The 19,701-nt window shown below is 43.3% G+C and overlaps 1 protein-coding gene across 1 annotated transcript in view; it reads right to left on the reverse strand.

The window, feature by feature from the left end:
• NUDCD1 (NudC domain containing 1) overlaps positions 1 to 19,701 on the reverse strand; it is a 219,090-nt gene that overhangs the window by 63,227 nt on the left and 136,162 nt on the right. The window contains exons 7-8 of the mRNA XM_030218074.1: positions 14,754 to 14,961; positions 1,818 to 1,959 (exon numbers count right to left, since the gene is read on the reverse strand). Of these exons, the coding sequence (XP_030073934.1) occupies positions 1,818 to 1,959; positions 14,754 to 14,961 (350 nt within the window). The remainder of the gene's footprint in view (positions 1 to 1,817; positions 1,960 to 14,753; positions 14,962 to 19,701) is intronic.

Consider the following 19,701-nt stretch of genomic DNA (forward strand, 5'->3'; position numbering starts at 1 on the left):
ATGAATCTAGTAGTCATGTTGCTGGAGACTTTTAACCATAGTCTTAAGTCCAGCAAGATTAAGATGGTATTTCCCTCATATTTGATAGGTGCACTTTGAAGGACATGGAGAGCCTGTGGATAATGGAGGAGCTTCACACATTCAGTCTTGGGTATCTGGTCTTGCTCACCTTATATGAGGGAACTTGATGACCTTACTTGATTTCCAGAGGACAATCAAACTCAATTTTTAATAGCTTGGGGGGGAGGGATGTTGTTCCCAAAACAAGATTGGATCTGTGCCTTTTCACCTTCAGGTATGCCAAGAAAGCAGATAATATTGTGGCGAGAGCCATTGTTAAACTGCCTCTCTAGAACAAGATTTACTTTACTTCGCTTTATACGTCAGCTTTCATCTCCCTTTGTGCAGTTGTTTTTCTGCTCTAAAATATTAGCTCTTTGTGCCAATGAAGTTAACTGACCTGTGATGTCAGAGATTTTGATCTAGATTCAGTAAATGTCGCTCAAAACTCGGCGCTGAAAAAAATTGGTGCTCAGTGCTATTCTACAATGGGCACGCAAAGATGAGTGTCTGTAATAGAATAGCACTGAGTGCTGATTTCAGTGCCCAAACTTGGGTGCCAGGACTTACACCTCCTAAAACCAATTTGGGTGCACATCCCCAGTATTCTATAACAATGCACACATATTTTTGGAACGCCCTTGACCCACCTGTGAACCTCCCATGGTCATGCCCCCTTTTGGGTTGCGCACTATGAGCACACATTGTTATAGAATAGCACGTAGCAAAATGTGTGCCCAATGCCAAATTGGTACCAATTAGCACCCAATTATTTGCTCCTTTGCCAACTTTATTGGGCGCACATCTTGGATCAGCATCATGTATAGAATCTGGGGGTTTGTGCTTCATTTTACCACAGGATTCACCATTATCAGGCACCAGATAATTGACATATCTGATCTCCTGTAAGACTAAATGCAAAAGGCATCATCGGTTTTTCTTGTTGGAACCATTTTCATGCTGATGGAGGGTTTATATTAGTGCGTTTTACTGCTGAGAATGAAGAGGAGGGGGGGGGGGGGAATCATCATTCTGAGATAGTTTGGACACTGACATCATTACAGGTATTTCACCGTAGTCAGCTTCACATTAGAGCTGGTCAAGGAACAGAATTTTGCTGATTAGGGCTCTGCTCCTGAGGTGCTTAGTCCTTAAGCTTGCTACTGCAGTCTCCATGGCCATCTAATTTTATACAAGCTCTTTTCTGCATATGAAACAGGCTTTACAAGCAGAAAAACTTTTGACAGTTACACTGCATGGGTTAGTTTCAGATGTCAAAAAGCACACAACGATTTCTATAATTTAATTTCAATTACTTCATTTTTGTCCAGAGAAGGAACAAGGTGTGCAATATCATATAGATTTCCTTTACTACTTAAACAAATCAACTTCAGCTTAAGAAAGGCTGTTCATCACTCAATTCAAACACGGAAGGGCACATTTAAGTCTATTCTGAACCACTCTGAACTTTCTCTACCCAGCATTTTACATTCAGTCTGTCATAAGAATGATCATACAAATCAAGAATCTGAATAAAGTGTGCTCTGAAATATGATTAATGAACAAAAATCAGGATTTCTAACTGTTTTATAAGTTTTCTTTTTTTAAATTGAGAAGTGTAATTCTGGCAATCAGGATTCCAAGTATCTCAAAAACTCAGTTCAAAGTCTACTAAGGAGTTTTCTAAGCCCCCTGTTTGCATAATACAATCATCAATGAAGATTTCCAAAGTGTTTCTTGATTCATACACTACATACCATGTCTTCTGAAGTGAGATGAATGAGACATTCTGATGCAGCAGCGCACTTTTCAGGGCTCATAACGTACTCTCCTTGTTTGTCACCGACTACCAGCTCAGACCACTCATATCCATCTTTCTTCATGAGAGAAATCTCAACACTGAGATTGAAAACAGGAGAAAAGAAGTGAGCAGTAATAGAAAAACAGTGATGAATTCCAAGGCTGATCAATGCAACTGGTCCAAGAGATCAATAATAATCTCATTACAAATCATATGTTAACCTAATTTGATTACAGCTAAAATTATTTCATTCATTCTTAAATAAAATAAAACTCCGTGAGGAGTAGCAACAATGCTTGCCCTTCTGGATTTTACATTAAAAACTAAGTATATTTTGATTGTGGGGAGCAAAAGGGAGAAAGAAAAAGGTGGGTGAAATAGATAGAAACTGGAAGTGAGGATATGTAAAAAAAAAAAAAAAAAGCTTTTTTCTCAGTTTTGTAGTAAGACCTATGAGAAACCACAAGAATGGTTCATGTAGTACTTTGGAGGAATTCTGAGTGCAGCTTTCAAAAACACTGTATTCTTTCTCTAGTGTGTGTGCGTGCACCTGTGTGTAGAATTCCTCCAGCATAAAAGCCTGGCTCCTCTGTATTCCAGGTCTACACCCCCCCCCCCCCAATGTTCTCCAAGCCCTCCCCAGCAGTCGCACTCTCCAACAAACTTGAACCCCTCCCTAACCTTGATATCCCTCCCCCTGATTGCCCATGGCAGGTTCAATACCTAGTTTGCTCTGCCCTCTTTCCACAATGGACACTCCCTAGTCTTCTTATCTGTCTCTTCATCCCCCAGTAAGACCTCCAGTTCTCTCTCCATCCCTCTCTCAAAACCCTTCCCAGGTATACAATCCCTATAGCTCTCTCTCAAACCCCCCTCCTCTCCTGTAGGGACACCCAGAACCTTTTTCTCACACTTCCCCCACCTCCTCAAAACCTCTCCTACTCCCCAACACACACACACACACACTCATAACTTTCTCTCATAAACCCCTCACCCTCCACACATGATGCAGCACACCCCCCCCCCACCACCATAGTGCTTTCAACCCCCCCCCCCCCTACCACCACTCACAGAACAGCTCTTTCTCAAATTCACTCCTTCTCCACAAAACTCTGCTCATAGCTTTTTTTTGTGGATCCTCAAATACACCTCTCCAGCTCTCACTGCCCCCCAGCAGCCCTCCCCTATATTTCTCCCTTCCCTCTTGCACTAGCTCAGATATGCACACACAAACACCCCTCATCTGTGCCACTCAACTATTTCCCTCCTTCTCTGTTCCCCTCACCCCTCCAGTATATACATCTCTCTCCCCTGGCTTGCCTTCCTCCTCCCTTGCAGTACCTTTGCTGTGCAGAACCTACCCCTCAACTTGTCCCCTTCATTTCTTGTCTCTCAAGCGCTTTTCAGTGCAAACAGAGAAGGAAGAGAGTGACTGCATGTCATACACAGGGGCTCATTTTTGAAAGAGAAAAACATCCAAAATGTATCATAAAGCACCATTTGGACATTTTCTTCTCAAAATGTCCAAATCAGTATTTTCGAAACCTATTTTGCAGGTGTTTATCTATGCAATTCGTCTGCAGTGCATCCAAATCACTAGGGGTTTGTCGGGGTCATTTTGAAGGCAAGATTAGGATGTGCCTAACACTTGGATGTCTTACAGCCATAATGGAACAAATGTCCAGAACTAAGACGTTTTGGTCTAGACCTGTTTTCAGAACGAATAAGGCACAAAAAAGGTGCCCTAAATGACACCCCCCCCCCCCCCCCCCCCAAAAAAAATGTGAATAAAAATATGACTTACCAGCCTCTAGGACAGCCTCAGATGTTAAACTCAGGTCTATTAGAGTGGCCTGCAGGTCCCTGGAGTAGTGTAGTAGTTGGTGCAGTGGACTATGGAGTGGGGGACTCAGGTCTATATCTCCCTCTACCTATCACACTTGTGGTGGAAACTATGACCCCTCTCAAAGTCACCAAAAATCTACTGTACCCATATAAAGGTGCCCCATTCACACATAAGGGCTATTGTAGTGGTGTACAGTGGGGGACAGTGTGTTTTGGAGGGCTCAGGGGACAAGATAAGGGAGCAAAGGTGAGATGTGCACCTGAGAACATTTTCATGAAGTGCACAGAAGTGTCCTCTAGGGTGCTTCATTGCTCTGCTGGGATGTCTGGGAGACCAGACTACTAAAAATGATTGCTCCTCCTACATCCCAAATGGATGTCTACATTTTGTACTTATTCTTTTTTTTTTTTTCAAAAATGGACCAAAACACAAAACATCCAAACCACACAAAACAGTGTTTTTGAAAACAAAAGATAGATGTTTTTCTTTTTGAAAATGACCTTCTTTCCTATACGGATTTTGGACGTTTTGTAGAAAATGTCCAAAGTCAGACTTCGACATTATACTGAAAATGTCCCTCACAGTAACACAGATGGCATATAAAGACCTGTACAGACCATCCAGTCTGCCCAACAAGATAAACTCATTACTAAGGTATGATGTGATAGTTTACATATATTCCTGATCTTGATTTGTCTTTGCTATTTTCAGGGCATAGATGGTAGAAGTCTGCCCGGCCCTGTCCTTGTTCTCAGGGGCGTAGCCAGACCTCAACCACTGCCCGAGGTGGGGGGGGGGGGACCATTTTGGTCAGCCGCCCCACCGCCGTCCCCCCTGCCGCCTTGCCACCCTGCCACTCCCCACCCACTGCTGCAGAAAATGCCTTGGCTGGCGGGGATCCCCAACCCCCGCCAGCTGAACCCATGTCCAGCGATGGTCTCCGGTGCCGCCATATTGCCTGCCCTGCTCTGTCTTCCCTTCAAGACCTGCACGCTCCTTTTAGTGAAATTGAGCATACTCAGTTTCACTAAAAGGAGTGTGCAGGACATGAGGGGAAGCCAGAGCAGGGCAGGCAACGCAGCAGTGCCGGAGACCGGCGCTGGACAAGGCTTCATCTGGGAGTTGGGGACCCCCACCAGCAAAACCAGGAGCCCAGAGGAAATTGGGGGGGGGGGCAGGCCCCCATGGCCCCATGTAGCTATGCCACTGCTTGTTCTAAAACTTCTGAAGTTGACTTCACCTCCTCTGCTATGCTGGCTCTGACTGCTGAATTTGAATCATGTTGTTTTATGGTACCCCACATGGTTCAAAGTCAGCAGTCACAGCCAGCACAACAGAGGAGGAGGAGGAGAAGGAGGCAGGCACAACCTGATAGTCAGCAGTTCTTTTCCTCCTCTACTTGTGCTGAGGACCACTGGAAGTAAAGAAAGGAGGAAGGCAAGGCGGGGGATGCTGAAGGATGAGTATTCGTGGTGGTGGAGGGACAACAGTGCCACACTTACAACTGCCTCCTTGCTTCCTGTGAACAATTCTGCATGGCAAAAGAAGACCTCTGCATGGGAGAATACTTTTGCACAATTCTGTATTGCTCAGTTGTGCAGAATTCTCCCAGGAGCAATGTGTATCTAAATGCTAAATCAGCTCTTTCTTCATCAAAATTCAATTTAAAATGGACAAAACACAAGACTCATATTAATGATGAACAGGTGAAACTATCTGCTCATAGCTCCTTCTGTGAGACTTCAAACCTCATGACAGCCTGAGATGAAGCACTTAAGCTTTTTACTGGTTACATTGGGGGGGGGGGGGGGTGTAAGGTGAAGGCCAGAAACTGGAGGCAGCAAGCCTAAAGGTAACCACTCTGTGTTCTACACTCACCTCCTCCCTCAACTACCTGAATCTACAGTAACATATGCCTGAAGGAAGGGGGTAGAAGCAGGAAGCAGGATTGTAGTCAGACACCCAATTTTGGGTGGGCCTGGGCCCAAGATGGGTGTGCTCCGCCTTGTACCACAAGTGATTTGGTCTCTGCCTCTCAAGCCTGCATGCCATATGGTCTCTCAAACATCCCCCCCCCCCCCCCCCCCCCCCGCATACCTTTTAAATAGCAGATTTTCACTGGCAGCAAGCAGCAACTAATACACACTGCTCATGTTAGCCCCACAGCCTTCCCTCTTATGCAACTTCCTGTTTCCGCATAGGTGGGAATATATCAGAGGGAAGGCTGTGGGGCTGGCGCAAGCAGAATGTATCAGTCACTGCTCATTGCAGGCAAAGATCTGCTATTTACAAGGTATGCAGGAGGGACAGTTGTTGGGAGTTTTCAGCTGGTGGGACTTGGGGATCCCTGCCAGCCACATAGTAACATAGTAGATGACAGCAGAAAAAGACCTGCACAGTCCATCCAGTCTGCCCAACAAGATAAACTCATATGTGCTACTTTTAGTGTATACCTTTCCTTGATTTATATCTGCCATTTTCAGGGCACAGACCGTAGAAGTCTTGCCTAGCACTAGCCCTGCCTCCCAATCACCAGCCCCGCCTCCCCCCACCGGCTCTGCCATCCAATCTCGGCTAAGCTTCTGAGGATCCATTCTTTCTGAACAGGATTCCTTTATGTTTATCCCACGCATGTTTGAATTCCGTTACCGTTTTCATCTCCACCACCTCCCGCGGGAGGGCACTCCAAGTATCCACCCACTTATACAGGGGCATTAAAACCTCTTTTCTTCTGCTGGTCACACCTCTCTCTATACAGCCTAGCAACCTTCTAGCTATGGCCACCGCCTTGTCACACTTTCATCGCCTTCAGATCCTCAGATACTATCACCTCAAGATCCCTCTCCCCGTCCGTACATATCAGACTCTCACCGCCTAACACATACGTCTCCCGTGGATTTCTACTCCCTAAGTGCATCACTTTGCATTTCTTTGCATTGAATTTTAATTACCAAACCTTAGACCATTCTTCTAGCTTCCACAGATCCTTTTTTATGTTTTCCACTTCCTCCCGGGTGTCCACTCTGTTACAAATCTTAGTATCGTCCGCAAAAAGGCAAACTTTACCTTCTAACTCTTCGGCAATGTCACTCACAAATATATTGAACAGAATCGGCCCCAGCACCAATCCCTGAGGCACTCCACTACTCAACTTTCCCTCATCCGAGTGAATTCCATTAACCACCACCCTCTGGCGTCTGTCCGTCAACGAGTTCCTAATCCAGTTCACCACTTCAGGTCCTAGCTTCAGCCTATCCAGTTTATTCAAGAGCCTCCTGTGGGGAACCGTGTCAAAAGCTTTGCTCAAATCTAAGTAGATTACGTCTATAGCACGTCCTTGATTCAATTCTCCAGTCACCCAGTCAAAGAATTCAATGAGATTCGTTTGACACGATTTCCCTTTGGTAAAGCCATGTTGTCTCGGATCTTGCAACTTATTGGCTTCCAGGAAATTCACTATCCTTTCCTTCAGCATCGCTTCCATTACTTTTCCAATAACCGAAGTGAGGCTTACCGGCCTATAGTTTCCAGCTTCTTCCCTATCACCACTTTTGTGAAGAAATACCACCTCCGCCGTTCTCCAATCATAGGTATGCTGCTACTGGGTGGGCCTGGGCCCACCCAAGCCTACCCTTGGCTATGCCACTGGCAGGAAGTGTTCGCTAAACTTTCTTTTGTCCCTCCCCCATCCCCACTCTTCCAGACAGACCCACCCTGGACACCTCTCCAGCCTCCCTTCCATTGCAACTCAACTATGGACACCTCCCCAGGCTCCCCTCTACTGCACCCCCACCCTTCCTGGCAAACTGTCCCCAGACACCTCTCTACTGTCCCCTCCATTGCATCTCTCCTCTCCCTGCAGATCCATTTTGGACATCAACCCAAGCTCCACGCTTTGCACCCCCTTCCTCCCCTCCCTTGCACCCCAACATCCTCCCTGCAGATGCACCTCTCCCTAGTCATGTCACCACCTCAGAAGCCTTTCTCAGACCACGCCCATTCCATACCCTCACTATGCACCCGATACCCCTCAACTTTGTTTCTTAAAAAGGCACACATATGCATCCTGCCTTGCACACTACACCACTGCCAAATCCACCCTACCCTGACATGCCTCACTTATACATACTCCTACACATTACACCACCATTTTGCCTCCAACATTCACAAAGCACAAGCTCTCTCACCTCAGACATCTCACCCACAGCAAACATACCACACTATCTTAGGTATCCTCTATACACCTTACATGTAAACTACTGCTACTACTTAACATTTCTAAAGCGCTACTAGGGTTACGCAGCACTGTACAATTTAACATGGAAGGACTCTGCCCAATATACTAAAACCCAGGTCCTTCAAATACTCCTACCACTGATACCAACGTACACATTCTTTCCCAGATACTCTTCTATTTCTACACATATCTTCCCTTCCACCTCCCTAATCTAGAGCTCTGAAGGGAATCTTCCCCCTTAGTTCCCACTACCTAGGAAGTGATGTTATATGTTTTCTACCTAGGGCCAATTCAAACCTAGATTCACCACTGTTTATTCTGTTTGTTGCCTTTTAGTCTTTACAATCTGACGGAATGTGGGCAAACAATTATATATAAGGGGTCAAGAATGTTTATCCAGGTGGAAAATAACTCTGCAAAAACTTAATGGAATGATAAATTTGCATAGGGTAAAAAGCAAGGAAAAGATATACTGGGGGCAATCTTATCTATAACCATTGCTAAAATGTGTGTGTATTTGTAATCTTATCGAAACTTGTGGCATGCTTTCAGTATGTACTTACCAATTGTTTATCATTGGGTTATTAATTATTTTAATGGTTATTCTTTTATTTTTACTTTATTTACTTTGCAGCTCATATTTAAGCTGTTCTTTTGGGTTGTTGAACTATGATTATTAAGTGTAAGGCAAATAAATGTTTTTGGTTGGGTAAAATTAATTATTCATATTAACTGGAACACATTATTCTCTTTGTTGAAGCGATAAGATTACCTAATAGGCAGGGAAAAATTTAATGTGGATGTGGAGAATCACTGGCCAGCAGAGGTTTCATACTTGGCTACTACTCTCATCTACTACACAATTTTCACTCAATCACTGCAACATAAAATTATTTTAGTCTTCTGTGGCAGAATTCGGTGCTGGAGGAAAAGGAAGTTAGAGCGAGAGAGAGATAAATTGGAGGAGGGAGATGGCAAAAGTTGGTGACAGTCACAGCACTCCACTTTCTAGGCCACACTGGAACACAGTACATCAACAAAAATGGAAGCCTTTGCTTAATTTTGTGAGAAAGCAACACGAGAAAAATCCCATTTAGCAAACATATTAGCAAAATAGGGAGTGAAAGATTTTCCAGGAGACATACGAGATAATGGAAAACTCTTGGAAAATGTGCAACAGTGTTCTGGAAAATCACAGAAAATCAAGAGTTGCAAATCTCCTGAAAAAAAAAAAATGACAGACATATGGCGAGGGAACCTGGGATTGATCACAAGTGCATCAGACAAACCACAACAGCACAACATGAACAAATGGATGTTGCTTATAACTGGGTCTGAATTTGTATTGTTGCAAACATACAATTATTTAAAATGATCACTCTTCTGTTTGCCAGTTTCTGAACCCTACAGTGAAGAATGATGGTGCAATAATACGAGATTACTAACTTAAGATGGATATTTTACACTGAGAGAAAAACTTAAGAACAAATTAAAGGACAAGTACATTTCCGTTATATGTGCTGAAATGCCCGACAATGAAGGTCACTATGCACTCAATAGTTTATTCATACTACTGATCCACACAGATACTGCTGGAAAGGCATTCACCTATCTTGCTGATTCACACTTCAGGAGAAAACAAACCATTGCATAGTGTCTCAAGCAGCCATTTTGATTGTGTCAAATGTTAGGACATAGCTTATAACAACTTTGTCTTTGCCAAGGAAATTGCCGCATACATGAAACAAAAACGAACAAAAAAAAATCACCGAGGGGTACTGTATGAACTGTTTCGTGACAGCATCATCAATCTAGTATAGGAAAGTTTTCAAAAGCCATTTGGGGCCATCAATGCAGTGGTACAGTGTTTCTCACAAATGTTTAAATGACAGGGTTTAGGAAGATGAGGTACTGTGTACAAACTGAGCACCAAATACATTATATGAAACTCAAAAGGTGGCTATCAGATAAAACCCAAGGGGTCCTTTTACTAACGCATGCTTGCTGCAAATTAAAATCCACTACCATGGGGTATGCTGAGATGTCCTGCGGTAGTTTTGTGTTCAGCACACACTAAAAATAGAAAATATTTTTTTAGCATTGGGGCCATGTTTTATGGTGGAGAGTAGATGTGCCCAGAACTAATTGGTTACCTCAATTTCATCACCACGCGCTAACTGATTAGCACGAGTCCTCACCGCTTAGTAAATAGGTGGTGGTAAGGGTGCCTGCACTAATAGTCACGTGCTAATTGGGAAAATAGCGTGTGGTCATTAATACAGAAAATGGGAAATGCGGCCATTTCACAGCCACACTAAAAGTGGCTTCAGTGCACAGAAAAGCTCTGTGCCACCAATACCGCAGGCTACATTTTAGTGCTTCTTAGTAAAAGGGCACTCAAATGTTTTATGGTGAAAACTACCTTGTGTTTCACAATGATATTAGAAACATAGAAACATGATGGCAGATAAAGGCCATATGGCTCATTCTGTCTGCCCATCTTCTGTAACCCCTAACTCTTCCTTTTCCTAAGTGATCCCACATGCTTATCCCATGCCTTTTTAAATTCTGACACAGTCCTCGACTCCACAACCTCCACTGGGAGGCCATTTCATACCTCCACCACTCTTTCTTAGATTACTCCTAAGCCTATATACCCTCTGAACTTCATCGTATGTCCCCTCGTTCCAGAGCGCTCCTTCAGTTGAAAAAGGCTCTCTTCCTGTACATAAATGCCCTTGAGATATTTAAACATCTCTATCATGTCTCCTCTCTCCCTCCTCTCTTCCAGCGTATACATGTTGAGGTTAATAAGCCTGTTGCTATACTTTTTGTGTTCAAGACCGCTTACTAATTTTGTAGCTGCCCTCTGGACTGACTCAATCCTGTTTATATCTTTTTGTAGGTGCGGTCTCCAGAACTGCACACAGTACTCTAAATGGGGCCTCACCAGAGACTTATACAATGGCACTATCACCTCCTTTTTCCTGCTGGTCATCTCTCTTTTTATGTACCCAAGCATCCTTCTGGCTTTGAACAATCTTTTTAAAAAAACACAGACCATGTACATTTGCTTTAGAGAACATGGAGGAACTCCTGTTTTTCTTTCTTCAGTTTTCATAAGATAGCAGTCAAAGGTATCTTGAGGCTAAAGATGTCAGTATAAAAACAGAACAAAGCAGCCAGTTCATGCACCTGTTCCAGACACCTGTTGCTATTTCAGCTGAAAAACTGAAAAAGTACATTAATGAGTGTAGGAAGACTGCAATTAAATTCCTGAAATATAGTGTCTCATAATAAGGAGGACTACGCTACAATTCCTGACTTTGATGATATCTCAGTTGAGAAATTTGCTTTGTACACTGCAAAAAGGGGCCCCTGGTACAATCCAGAGTGCTCAAGAAGGGGAACTGACATTGCCGTGTTTTGATCATGAACAGCTGACCTAGAGGTAGGAGTGATGAGTAAGGTAATCAAAGCTGTGGATGACACAAAATTATTCAAAGTCATTAAAACAGCTAGGGATTGTGAGGATTTACAGAAGGATCTTATGAGACTAAGAGACGGGGGTATCCAAATGGCAGATGAAATTTAATGCGGACAAGTGCAAAGTGATGCAAAGAGGGAAAAAATAATCCCAACCATAGGTACAAATGTTGGGCTTTCAGTGAGGATTCTCCAACCATGAAAAAATTATTGGAGTCAGTGTGGATAATCTATCTATATCTATACATAAAGAAGACACATGTGTGTGTTTGTTTGTTTGTTTGTATCCAGACTCCTCCAACCCCCGAAGAGCTACGGCCACCAAACCCAGCATGCAGACTCTACCTGCTGAGGTTATTGTTTAGTTTGAAGCAATTCGATTCACGGGGCACTCAGGGGAGGTGGAGCAATACCTCCATCCATTAAATGAATAGGCTGCAGTTCGGAAAGTTCTTTCTTGCTGTTGCTAAGCGACAAACTGCTTGAGACAGGGTGAGGACACAGAGACTGGTGGGGAGAAACATGTACAACAGCTGTGCAGGTGTCCCTCGCTCACTCTCTAATACACTCTTCCCTAAAAACTTCAGTACAAGGCAGGTTCAGAGACTGGTGGGTAAAGGGTAGGAAGAAAGTATTGGTGTCAGAATGGGAAGTGTGTGTGTGTGTATGTGCATGACTTCACTACCCCACCAGGGGAAAAACTCCTCAAAAAGGGTGGGAAACTGAATTACACCAAACATTCTACCAGCACTTCCTTCAAGAAGAACTGGCACTGCATACTAACTAAGCACCAAATACATTATATGACACTCAAAAGGCAGCTATCAGATAAAACCCAAGGGGTCCTTTTACTAATGCGTGCTTACCGCAGGTTAAAATCCACTACCACGGGGCATGCTGAGGTGTCCTGCGGTAGTTTTGTGTCCAGCATGCACTAATAGAAGAAAATATTTTTTTAGCGCTGGGGGCATGTTTTGGGATGGAGAGTAGATGAGCCCAGACCTGTCAAACAAGAGAGTAGATGTGCCCAGACCTGTCAAATAAGTGCGGGAGGATTGTGTATGTAGAACAGAAGCAGTTCCTGCGGTTCTAGGTCAGTTCCCACTGAACCAATTCCCACCACACCAGGGAGGACAATTCCCACTCATAACCCCAAAAATTCAAAACACACTAGGACAAGTATTCTCCCTCCCCTTTCTCTTCCAGATCATTTGGGGGACCAGTACCCCCTCACAACCCCCTACAACATTATCTTTTACACATACCTTTCCCCTTCTAGACATGCTAGGTTTCATCCTAATTCATATTTAATCTAGGATCTAAATGTCATAAACAACTAAATAAATAGATAAATACAAACTACAGTTCATGTGGGGGGCAATGCCCCCCAACACCCCTAAAATAAGTTTAACCTAATTCAATCGCTCAAAATGACACACTGATTATGATTTATAACAAATTACTTCTCTACCTATGAAACGTTATTCCATTATACATCCTCTATGTATATATGTATGCTGCTCTAACCTCCTAGTTCCAGATGCTGAAGAAAAAAAAAAAAAAAGCATCGCTAGGACTTATGGGACCAGTTACAAAAAAGAAACTATGGTCAGTTAAAAAAAAAAAAAGGCTAGGAAGAATAGGAAATAACTGGCGGTGTGTGGGAAGTCCTTGGTGGGAATTGTCCTCCTTAGGTGGGAACTGTCTGGGGGGGGGGGCTTGTCCTAGGTGGGAATTGTCTCGGGCGGAATTCATGGGTGGGAACTGTCCGGGTGGGAACTCGTTTGATACCATTCCTGGAGTTTATCAACTACTTGCAAGGTCTATAAAAGCAAACAAACAAAACTAAAGGTCAACAGTCTAATGATGGGTTCTCCAATATCCTCTAATTGCTCCTGAAAAACTGCACAGATCCCAACAAGCACCCTAAGCCTCACAAGTATTCCTGTCTTTGTTCACCACCGTGGTTGAACTCACCAGTGTTTTCGCAACCAATTTTAATTTCACTAGTGGGCAAGTGTTTTTACTAATGGCACTTTCCAGTGACAAAATACACTGCAGCCAGGCTACAAAATCTGATATTGTTTACACTATGAAAATGTGATATGACTTTAACCACTGTATTCAGGTCCTAAAGATAATTTTAAGACTAACATACGGATGATCAAAAGTAAACGCAGGTGCTAGAGGTTCTTAGCGCCATACTAGCGCCTGCGTTTGCTACCACCCCATGATCAGAGTCCCAGAGCGCGTGAAACGTGCTCACGGGATCTGAATGCAACAGGGCTCTTAGCGCAAATAGCATGCAAATGCATGCTAAACTTATTCATCCCCAATGACCAGCGCGCCAAAGATTGGCACACTGGCTGTGGCAAACCCTACCCCAGCTTCAAGCTGGCGTTAGGGTTTGCAGACCATTGGGGAGGAATGGTGAGCCCTGTCCAGCATGCATTTGCATGCTAGCAAGTCCCCATTCCCCCCAACGAAAGGGGGCTGCTGGTCCAGCGGATCTCCGGTCCCCCCCACCCCCCCCCCCCCCAGTGTTTCTAAAAAGTCCCTGGTGGCTCAGTGGGCGACCAATGACCCCATCCCCCCCAACGACAGAGGGCTGAGGTCCGGCAGACCTCCAGTCACCCCAAGCCCCCCCCCCCCCCCGACACAGTTCAGGGAGGGCTAAAGATCCGATGGGTCTCCAGCCCCCCCCCCCCCCCCCAGCATTAGCAAGTGGTCCCTGGTGATCTAGTGGGCCGCTGTCAATTCCCCTACCCCCTACCCCGCCTGCTTGAGTTGGGGGGACCGGAGGACCGCAAGACACCCAGCCCCTGTTTTGCCTTGCTCAGAGTAGGGGTAGTTGGGGTCAGGTGGTCCCATGGACCTCTAGCCTCAGTGTTTGACAGGTCTGGGCTTTTGACAGCCCAGACCTGTCAAACAAGTGCGGAAGGATTGTGCCTGAGTGCATGCTCAGGCACAATCCTCCCGCACTTCTACCCCATGATCAGAGATAATTGCGTGCTTATATCTGCAAGTCATTATCTCTGATCATAGGTCCAATAACGCCCCGATCTGTTCCACTCTATTTTTAGAGCGCTATTTGGAACAGTGCGGGGCTTTTGATCATCTGCTTGTAATTGTAGAGAAACAAAGTAATTTCTGCAGTTATTTTAAATGGCCATAGGTACTTACTTCCAAAGTGCTACCACACATATTTCTATTCCTTGGTTTTGCTAGTGATCTCTAATAGCAGCTTGCCAACTCAGCATATGTTGCTTCATAACAAGAGTTATAAAATATTTGTTGCAACAGAAGACATACAAGAATATTACCTCGCATGATTCTTCATTATCCATGTACTACTTTCATGATCAATAAGTGAATGAAGCTGTCCTTCCAAAAGGGGCTCCTGCTCCTTCAATCTCACACTGATATGATTGGGAGAAAATTGTATCTGTATATCTCCCGGTGCAGTAGCTTCAGGAAGCTGAACTGTTACTGTCACATCTTCATCAGTTTGCTGCCAGTAATAGAGAGGTTCTACAAAGGAAAAAAATATAAAGATCCAAGATCAGTTACTAAACACACTAAGATTCTCTCCCCTGCCCCCCTCCAACCAATTTGCGATTGCCCTCTCCCCCTGCCCCCCCTCCAGCCACCCCGCGATTCTCCTCTCTCCCCTGCCCCCCTCCAGGTACCCAGCGATTCTTCTCTGTCCCCTGCCCCCCCTGTAGCCACCCTGCGATTCTCCTCTCTCCCCTGCCCCCCCTCCAGCCACCCAGCGATTCTCCTCTCTCCACTGCCCCCCTCCAGGCACCCAGAGATTCTTCTCTGTCCCCTGCCCCCCTGTAGCCACCCTGCGATTCTCCTCTCTCCCCTGCCCCCCCTCCAGCCACCCAGCGATTCTCCTCTCTCCCCTGCCCCCCCCCCCCCCCCCCCGCAGCCACTTTGCGATTGTCCTCCCTCCCCTGCCCCCCCCCCCTTTGCTTGCTCTTCTTTGAACCTTTTCTAATTTCACTACATATTATTTGAGATACGGCGACCAGAACTGTCAGCAATACTCAAGGTGCAGACGCACCATGGAGCGATACAAGGGCATTATAGTATTTTCGGTCTTATTCACCATTCCTTTCCTAATAATTCCTAGCATCCTGTTTGCTTTTTTGGCCACTGCTGCACACTGAGCAGAAGATTTCAGCACATTATCTACAATGACACCCAGATCTTTTTCATGAGTGCTGACCCCCAAGGTGGACCCCAGCATCAGGTAACTATGATTCGGACTATTCTTGCCAATGTGCATCACCTTGCATTTGTCCACATTAAATTTCATCTGCCATTTGGATGCCCAGTCTTTCAATTTCCTAAGGTCGTTCTGAAGACTGAAGGAGACCCAGGTAATGATGGAACAGGGGGTGAGGGAGGGAGGCATATCTGGGGCAGGGGAGCTAGGGGTGGAGGCAGAGATGTTTTGTAGGAATATTCGAAGGGAGGCGGTTTTTTCAAATGAATACAAACTCTGGAATGAAAGGGCATAGGATGAAGTTAAGAGGTTACAGGCTTAGGAGTAATCTAAGGAAGCAATTTTTCATGGAAAGGGTGGACACGTGGAATAGCCTCCTGGTGGAGGTGGTGGAATAGCCTCCTGGTGGAGGAGGTGGAGTCAAGAAAGTATGGGACAGGCACATGGGATCTCTTAGGGGACGAGGGTGATGGTGGTTGCTGAGAATGGGCAGACTAGATGGGCCATTTGGCCCTTATCGGTTGTCATGTTTTTGTGTTTCTAGGTTTGGACTCATTGGACTTGAATGTTTCAGATACTTTGGAACCATCAGACTCTGAAATGGCTACTGCATCAACTCTGATACTGACATTTGCCTTAAAGTCAGATAAAGATTTGGTTTTGTGTTTGTGCACTGCCCAGATCTGGCTCACAACTTTACAAATTATTTATATGGGGCAGTATACAACTTGGTATTGAGAAGATTTGGGAGCAAGAACTGGATCAGGGACTGGATGTCCAAAAACTGAAAAAGATACAGTTTATGACTATGCACATTTCTGCTTCAAGGACTATTCATCAAATGTCTTATTTTCTGAATCATAAGGCATTTCGGACTCCTTACAAACTGGCTAAAATTACATCTTCAAATCATAATAGAGGCTGACCGATTAAAAGATACAGGGGCTGTTTAAATGGGACATGCAGGTCATGAACCATAAAATAACTTTACAACAGTAACTGAGAATTATGAGCAAAGCTAGACCTCTGTGAACAGGCTATGAACAGGTTAAGAGTCACTGAGAAGCTAAATAATAAGAATTACACAAATATGTGAATCTCATGTCAGCTTGCCCTTCTGTTGGAGAGACAGGCAGATATGGAGTCATAACAGAGATGTGTGTGGCAGGAGAATGAAGTAATGTAAGGGAAATATGCTGCTGACCATGAAAGCAGATAATGAAGACGACGTAACTTTGGGCGCTGGGAAGATGGTTTTTGTAAAGTAGGATACCTTACTGACCTTACTTATGATAAACAAATATGTTATGAAGAACTTTGCTTCTGTAAGATAGAATTTACTAGAATATGCTGGAATATGTTAGAAAATGCTGACTTTGTACTTCCAATACTAGTCTATGGGAGAAAAGGGTATAAAAGGAGAATCATGGACAGAGGCAATCAGAGAGCTAATGTCAGAGGTCACATTTGTGTCCCGGTTGCTGTCTCATATGCGAATTAATTAATTATATTACGTATTCTAATTGTAGTCCTGATTGGTAAGTGTAATAAACAATTACTGATTATTCTCATATTACTATAGCCTTCTGTGTCTTTCTCTCCACCTGGTGGCGTTAGGACCATAATCCCTGGAGTGCTGGACATTCCAGGTTACAGGTAACTAGTACCTTTATACCTGGGAGAGGGCAGAAAGATAAACATTTGGTAGCAGAGGATGGTTGTGTGAACAGGGAGTCAGATTTTATCCTACCCCGCACACAGGTAGAAGTGGGGAGTCCCTCTTCTAAATTGTTAGCAACTTTTGTTTTTGTTTTTTTAGCTAATTTGTCATTCAATTTTATTTTTAATTCTTATACCTTATTACAGATTAAGTGTATCCGCCTTCGGGCGAGACTAAATTTTGAGGTGTCTTTAATTATGCTTACTACTACTACTTAACATTTCTAGAGCGCTACTAGGGTTACGCAGCGCTGTACAATTTAACAAAGAGAGACAGTCCCTGCTCAAAGAGCTTACAATCTAATAGACAAGTGAACGGTCGGTCCGATAGGGGCAGTCAAATTGGGGCAGTCTGGATTCACTGAACAATAATTGTTAGGTGCCGAACGCAGCATTGAAAAGGTGGGCTTTAAGCAAAGACTTGAAGACGGGCAGGGAGGGGGCTTGGCGTAAGGGTTCAGGAAGGTTGTTACCCTTCTACTGAATATTTTTATGGAGAATTAGCAGAATTTGAGTAAACCCCATTTTTTGATTTAAAAAGCTGCTCAAATTTTTACGTCTACAGACAGTGTGAACCATTAAGTGTTGTGTGTCCAGCTTAGGGAATTGTAACAGAGAACATTTGAACACTGTTCTTCAGTGTTTCTATTATGGTACAGACTACAGAAAAAATAGATGTAAACCTAAACAGTAAGATACACTGTTAGACATATTGCAGTGAAAGATAAATTGCATAGGAGATAAATTTAAATGTGCTGCTCCAGTGTTTTGCTTCCGTTTTCTTAAATAACTGCAGTTCATCAGGCTTCCCATTTACAAAGTATGTGCTCCCTGCTCAACTCCTCAATCCCCTAAATCAAAACAATTTAATAGATTTGTTTTTAGCTCCACTTTTAATTGAATTGCACCAGTCATTCTTTCGTTATCAACTTCCTTTTGTTTATGCTTCTTGGAAGAAGTTATCTAATTTTTGCTATATGTAGGCGTACTTTTTCTCCTTCTCTCTTCTTTCAGAAACCTAGCCACATTTAACTGTTTATGTTCAGGGACTGTATATTCATTTCTATTTTACAGCACTGTAGAACATTCCTAACATCCCCGTTTTTGGATAACTAACATTAACTGTTGTTTAGATTAAGATGAACTTAACATATTTTGTGTATCTTGATTGCAGATGTTTTGTGCTGCCCCAGGACAAATTACTGGTGGAATGATAAAAATAAAAATAAAAAAAAAGATAAAATTAATGCGATAATATCCAGAGTGATGCTAGTTGACGTTTAAGGTAGGATGGTAGGCATGAGTCTATAACATGAGCAGTTCAATGATTTTGAATTAACTGCGACTCGAATATGAGACCTTGCCTTTAACCTCCACCTAAGTGTCTCTCCCATACCACTCTACTGGTGTTAAGTGTTGGCCCCAGGACAAAGGCAGTATACAACATTTGTTTTTATTTCCTTCACTTTCAACTCATTATTTTAGAAACAAGTGGGATGATTCAAAATACCATATAGACATTTTCTGAGTTCCAGTACATTGTTAAATATCTTTACTTACCTTTGATAATAAGTGAAGTTTATGAGTGATATACCGAGGAAATCATAAAAGATCTCAAGTTATATTGTGCTGAGACATGGTATAGAACCTCTTAAATAGGTATGCCCCTGCTGACATTGTAAATAATTGAATTATTGCTACTATGTACAGAGTTAGTGCTATATTTACATCACTTAGGAATTAAGGTTAATCATCTAGAAATAATAATGTCAATGACATTTTTTGAAATGTATTTAATTTATATAATGAAGGGCATAAGTTTTGTAGAAATCATGGCTATCAGTTTTGAGCTTATGCCAATAAGATTTGTGCTTATATCTTTGAGTCTTAGTGCAGTATTTTAAGAAAATTCTTTTATTTAAGGTTGCCTTAGGAACTTCTCATCCCGTTTTCCCTATATTTAATAATGTTGTCTCCTTGCCTTCTTTATCAATTGTTATTTAAGCTCAAATGGAGGCACCGCATACCAGCAATATCTTATTTTGTCTGCATGGTGAAAAGTTTTTCAATCTTGTATTTCTTCTTTTTTTCCATATTTTTATTAAAGGTTTTTTTTTTCAAAACATAAAACAGACAGAAAATCAAACAATATCAACAATCCATGGCAAATATAAGAAGCCGAAATAAAAGAATAGAGCATTATCAGCATTCCATCCTTAGATACCAGCATGAATATATAAGATCAGTTAGTGCCAGGAGGATCTTGACAAAATAAATCTAAGCGGGCCCAGGTCTTTAAAACAGACTTAACTCTATGA

This window comes from Microcaecilia unicolor, chromosome 1, assembly GCF_901765095.1.
Source record: "Microcaecilia unicolor chromosome 1, aMicUni1.1, whole genome shotgun sequence".
Lineage (NCBI taxonomy): Eukaryota > Metazoa > Chordata > Amphibia > Gymnophiona > Siphonopidae > Microcaecilia > Microcaecilia unicolor.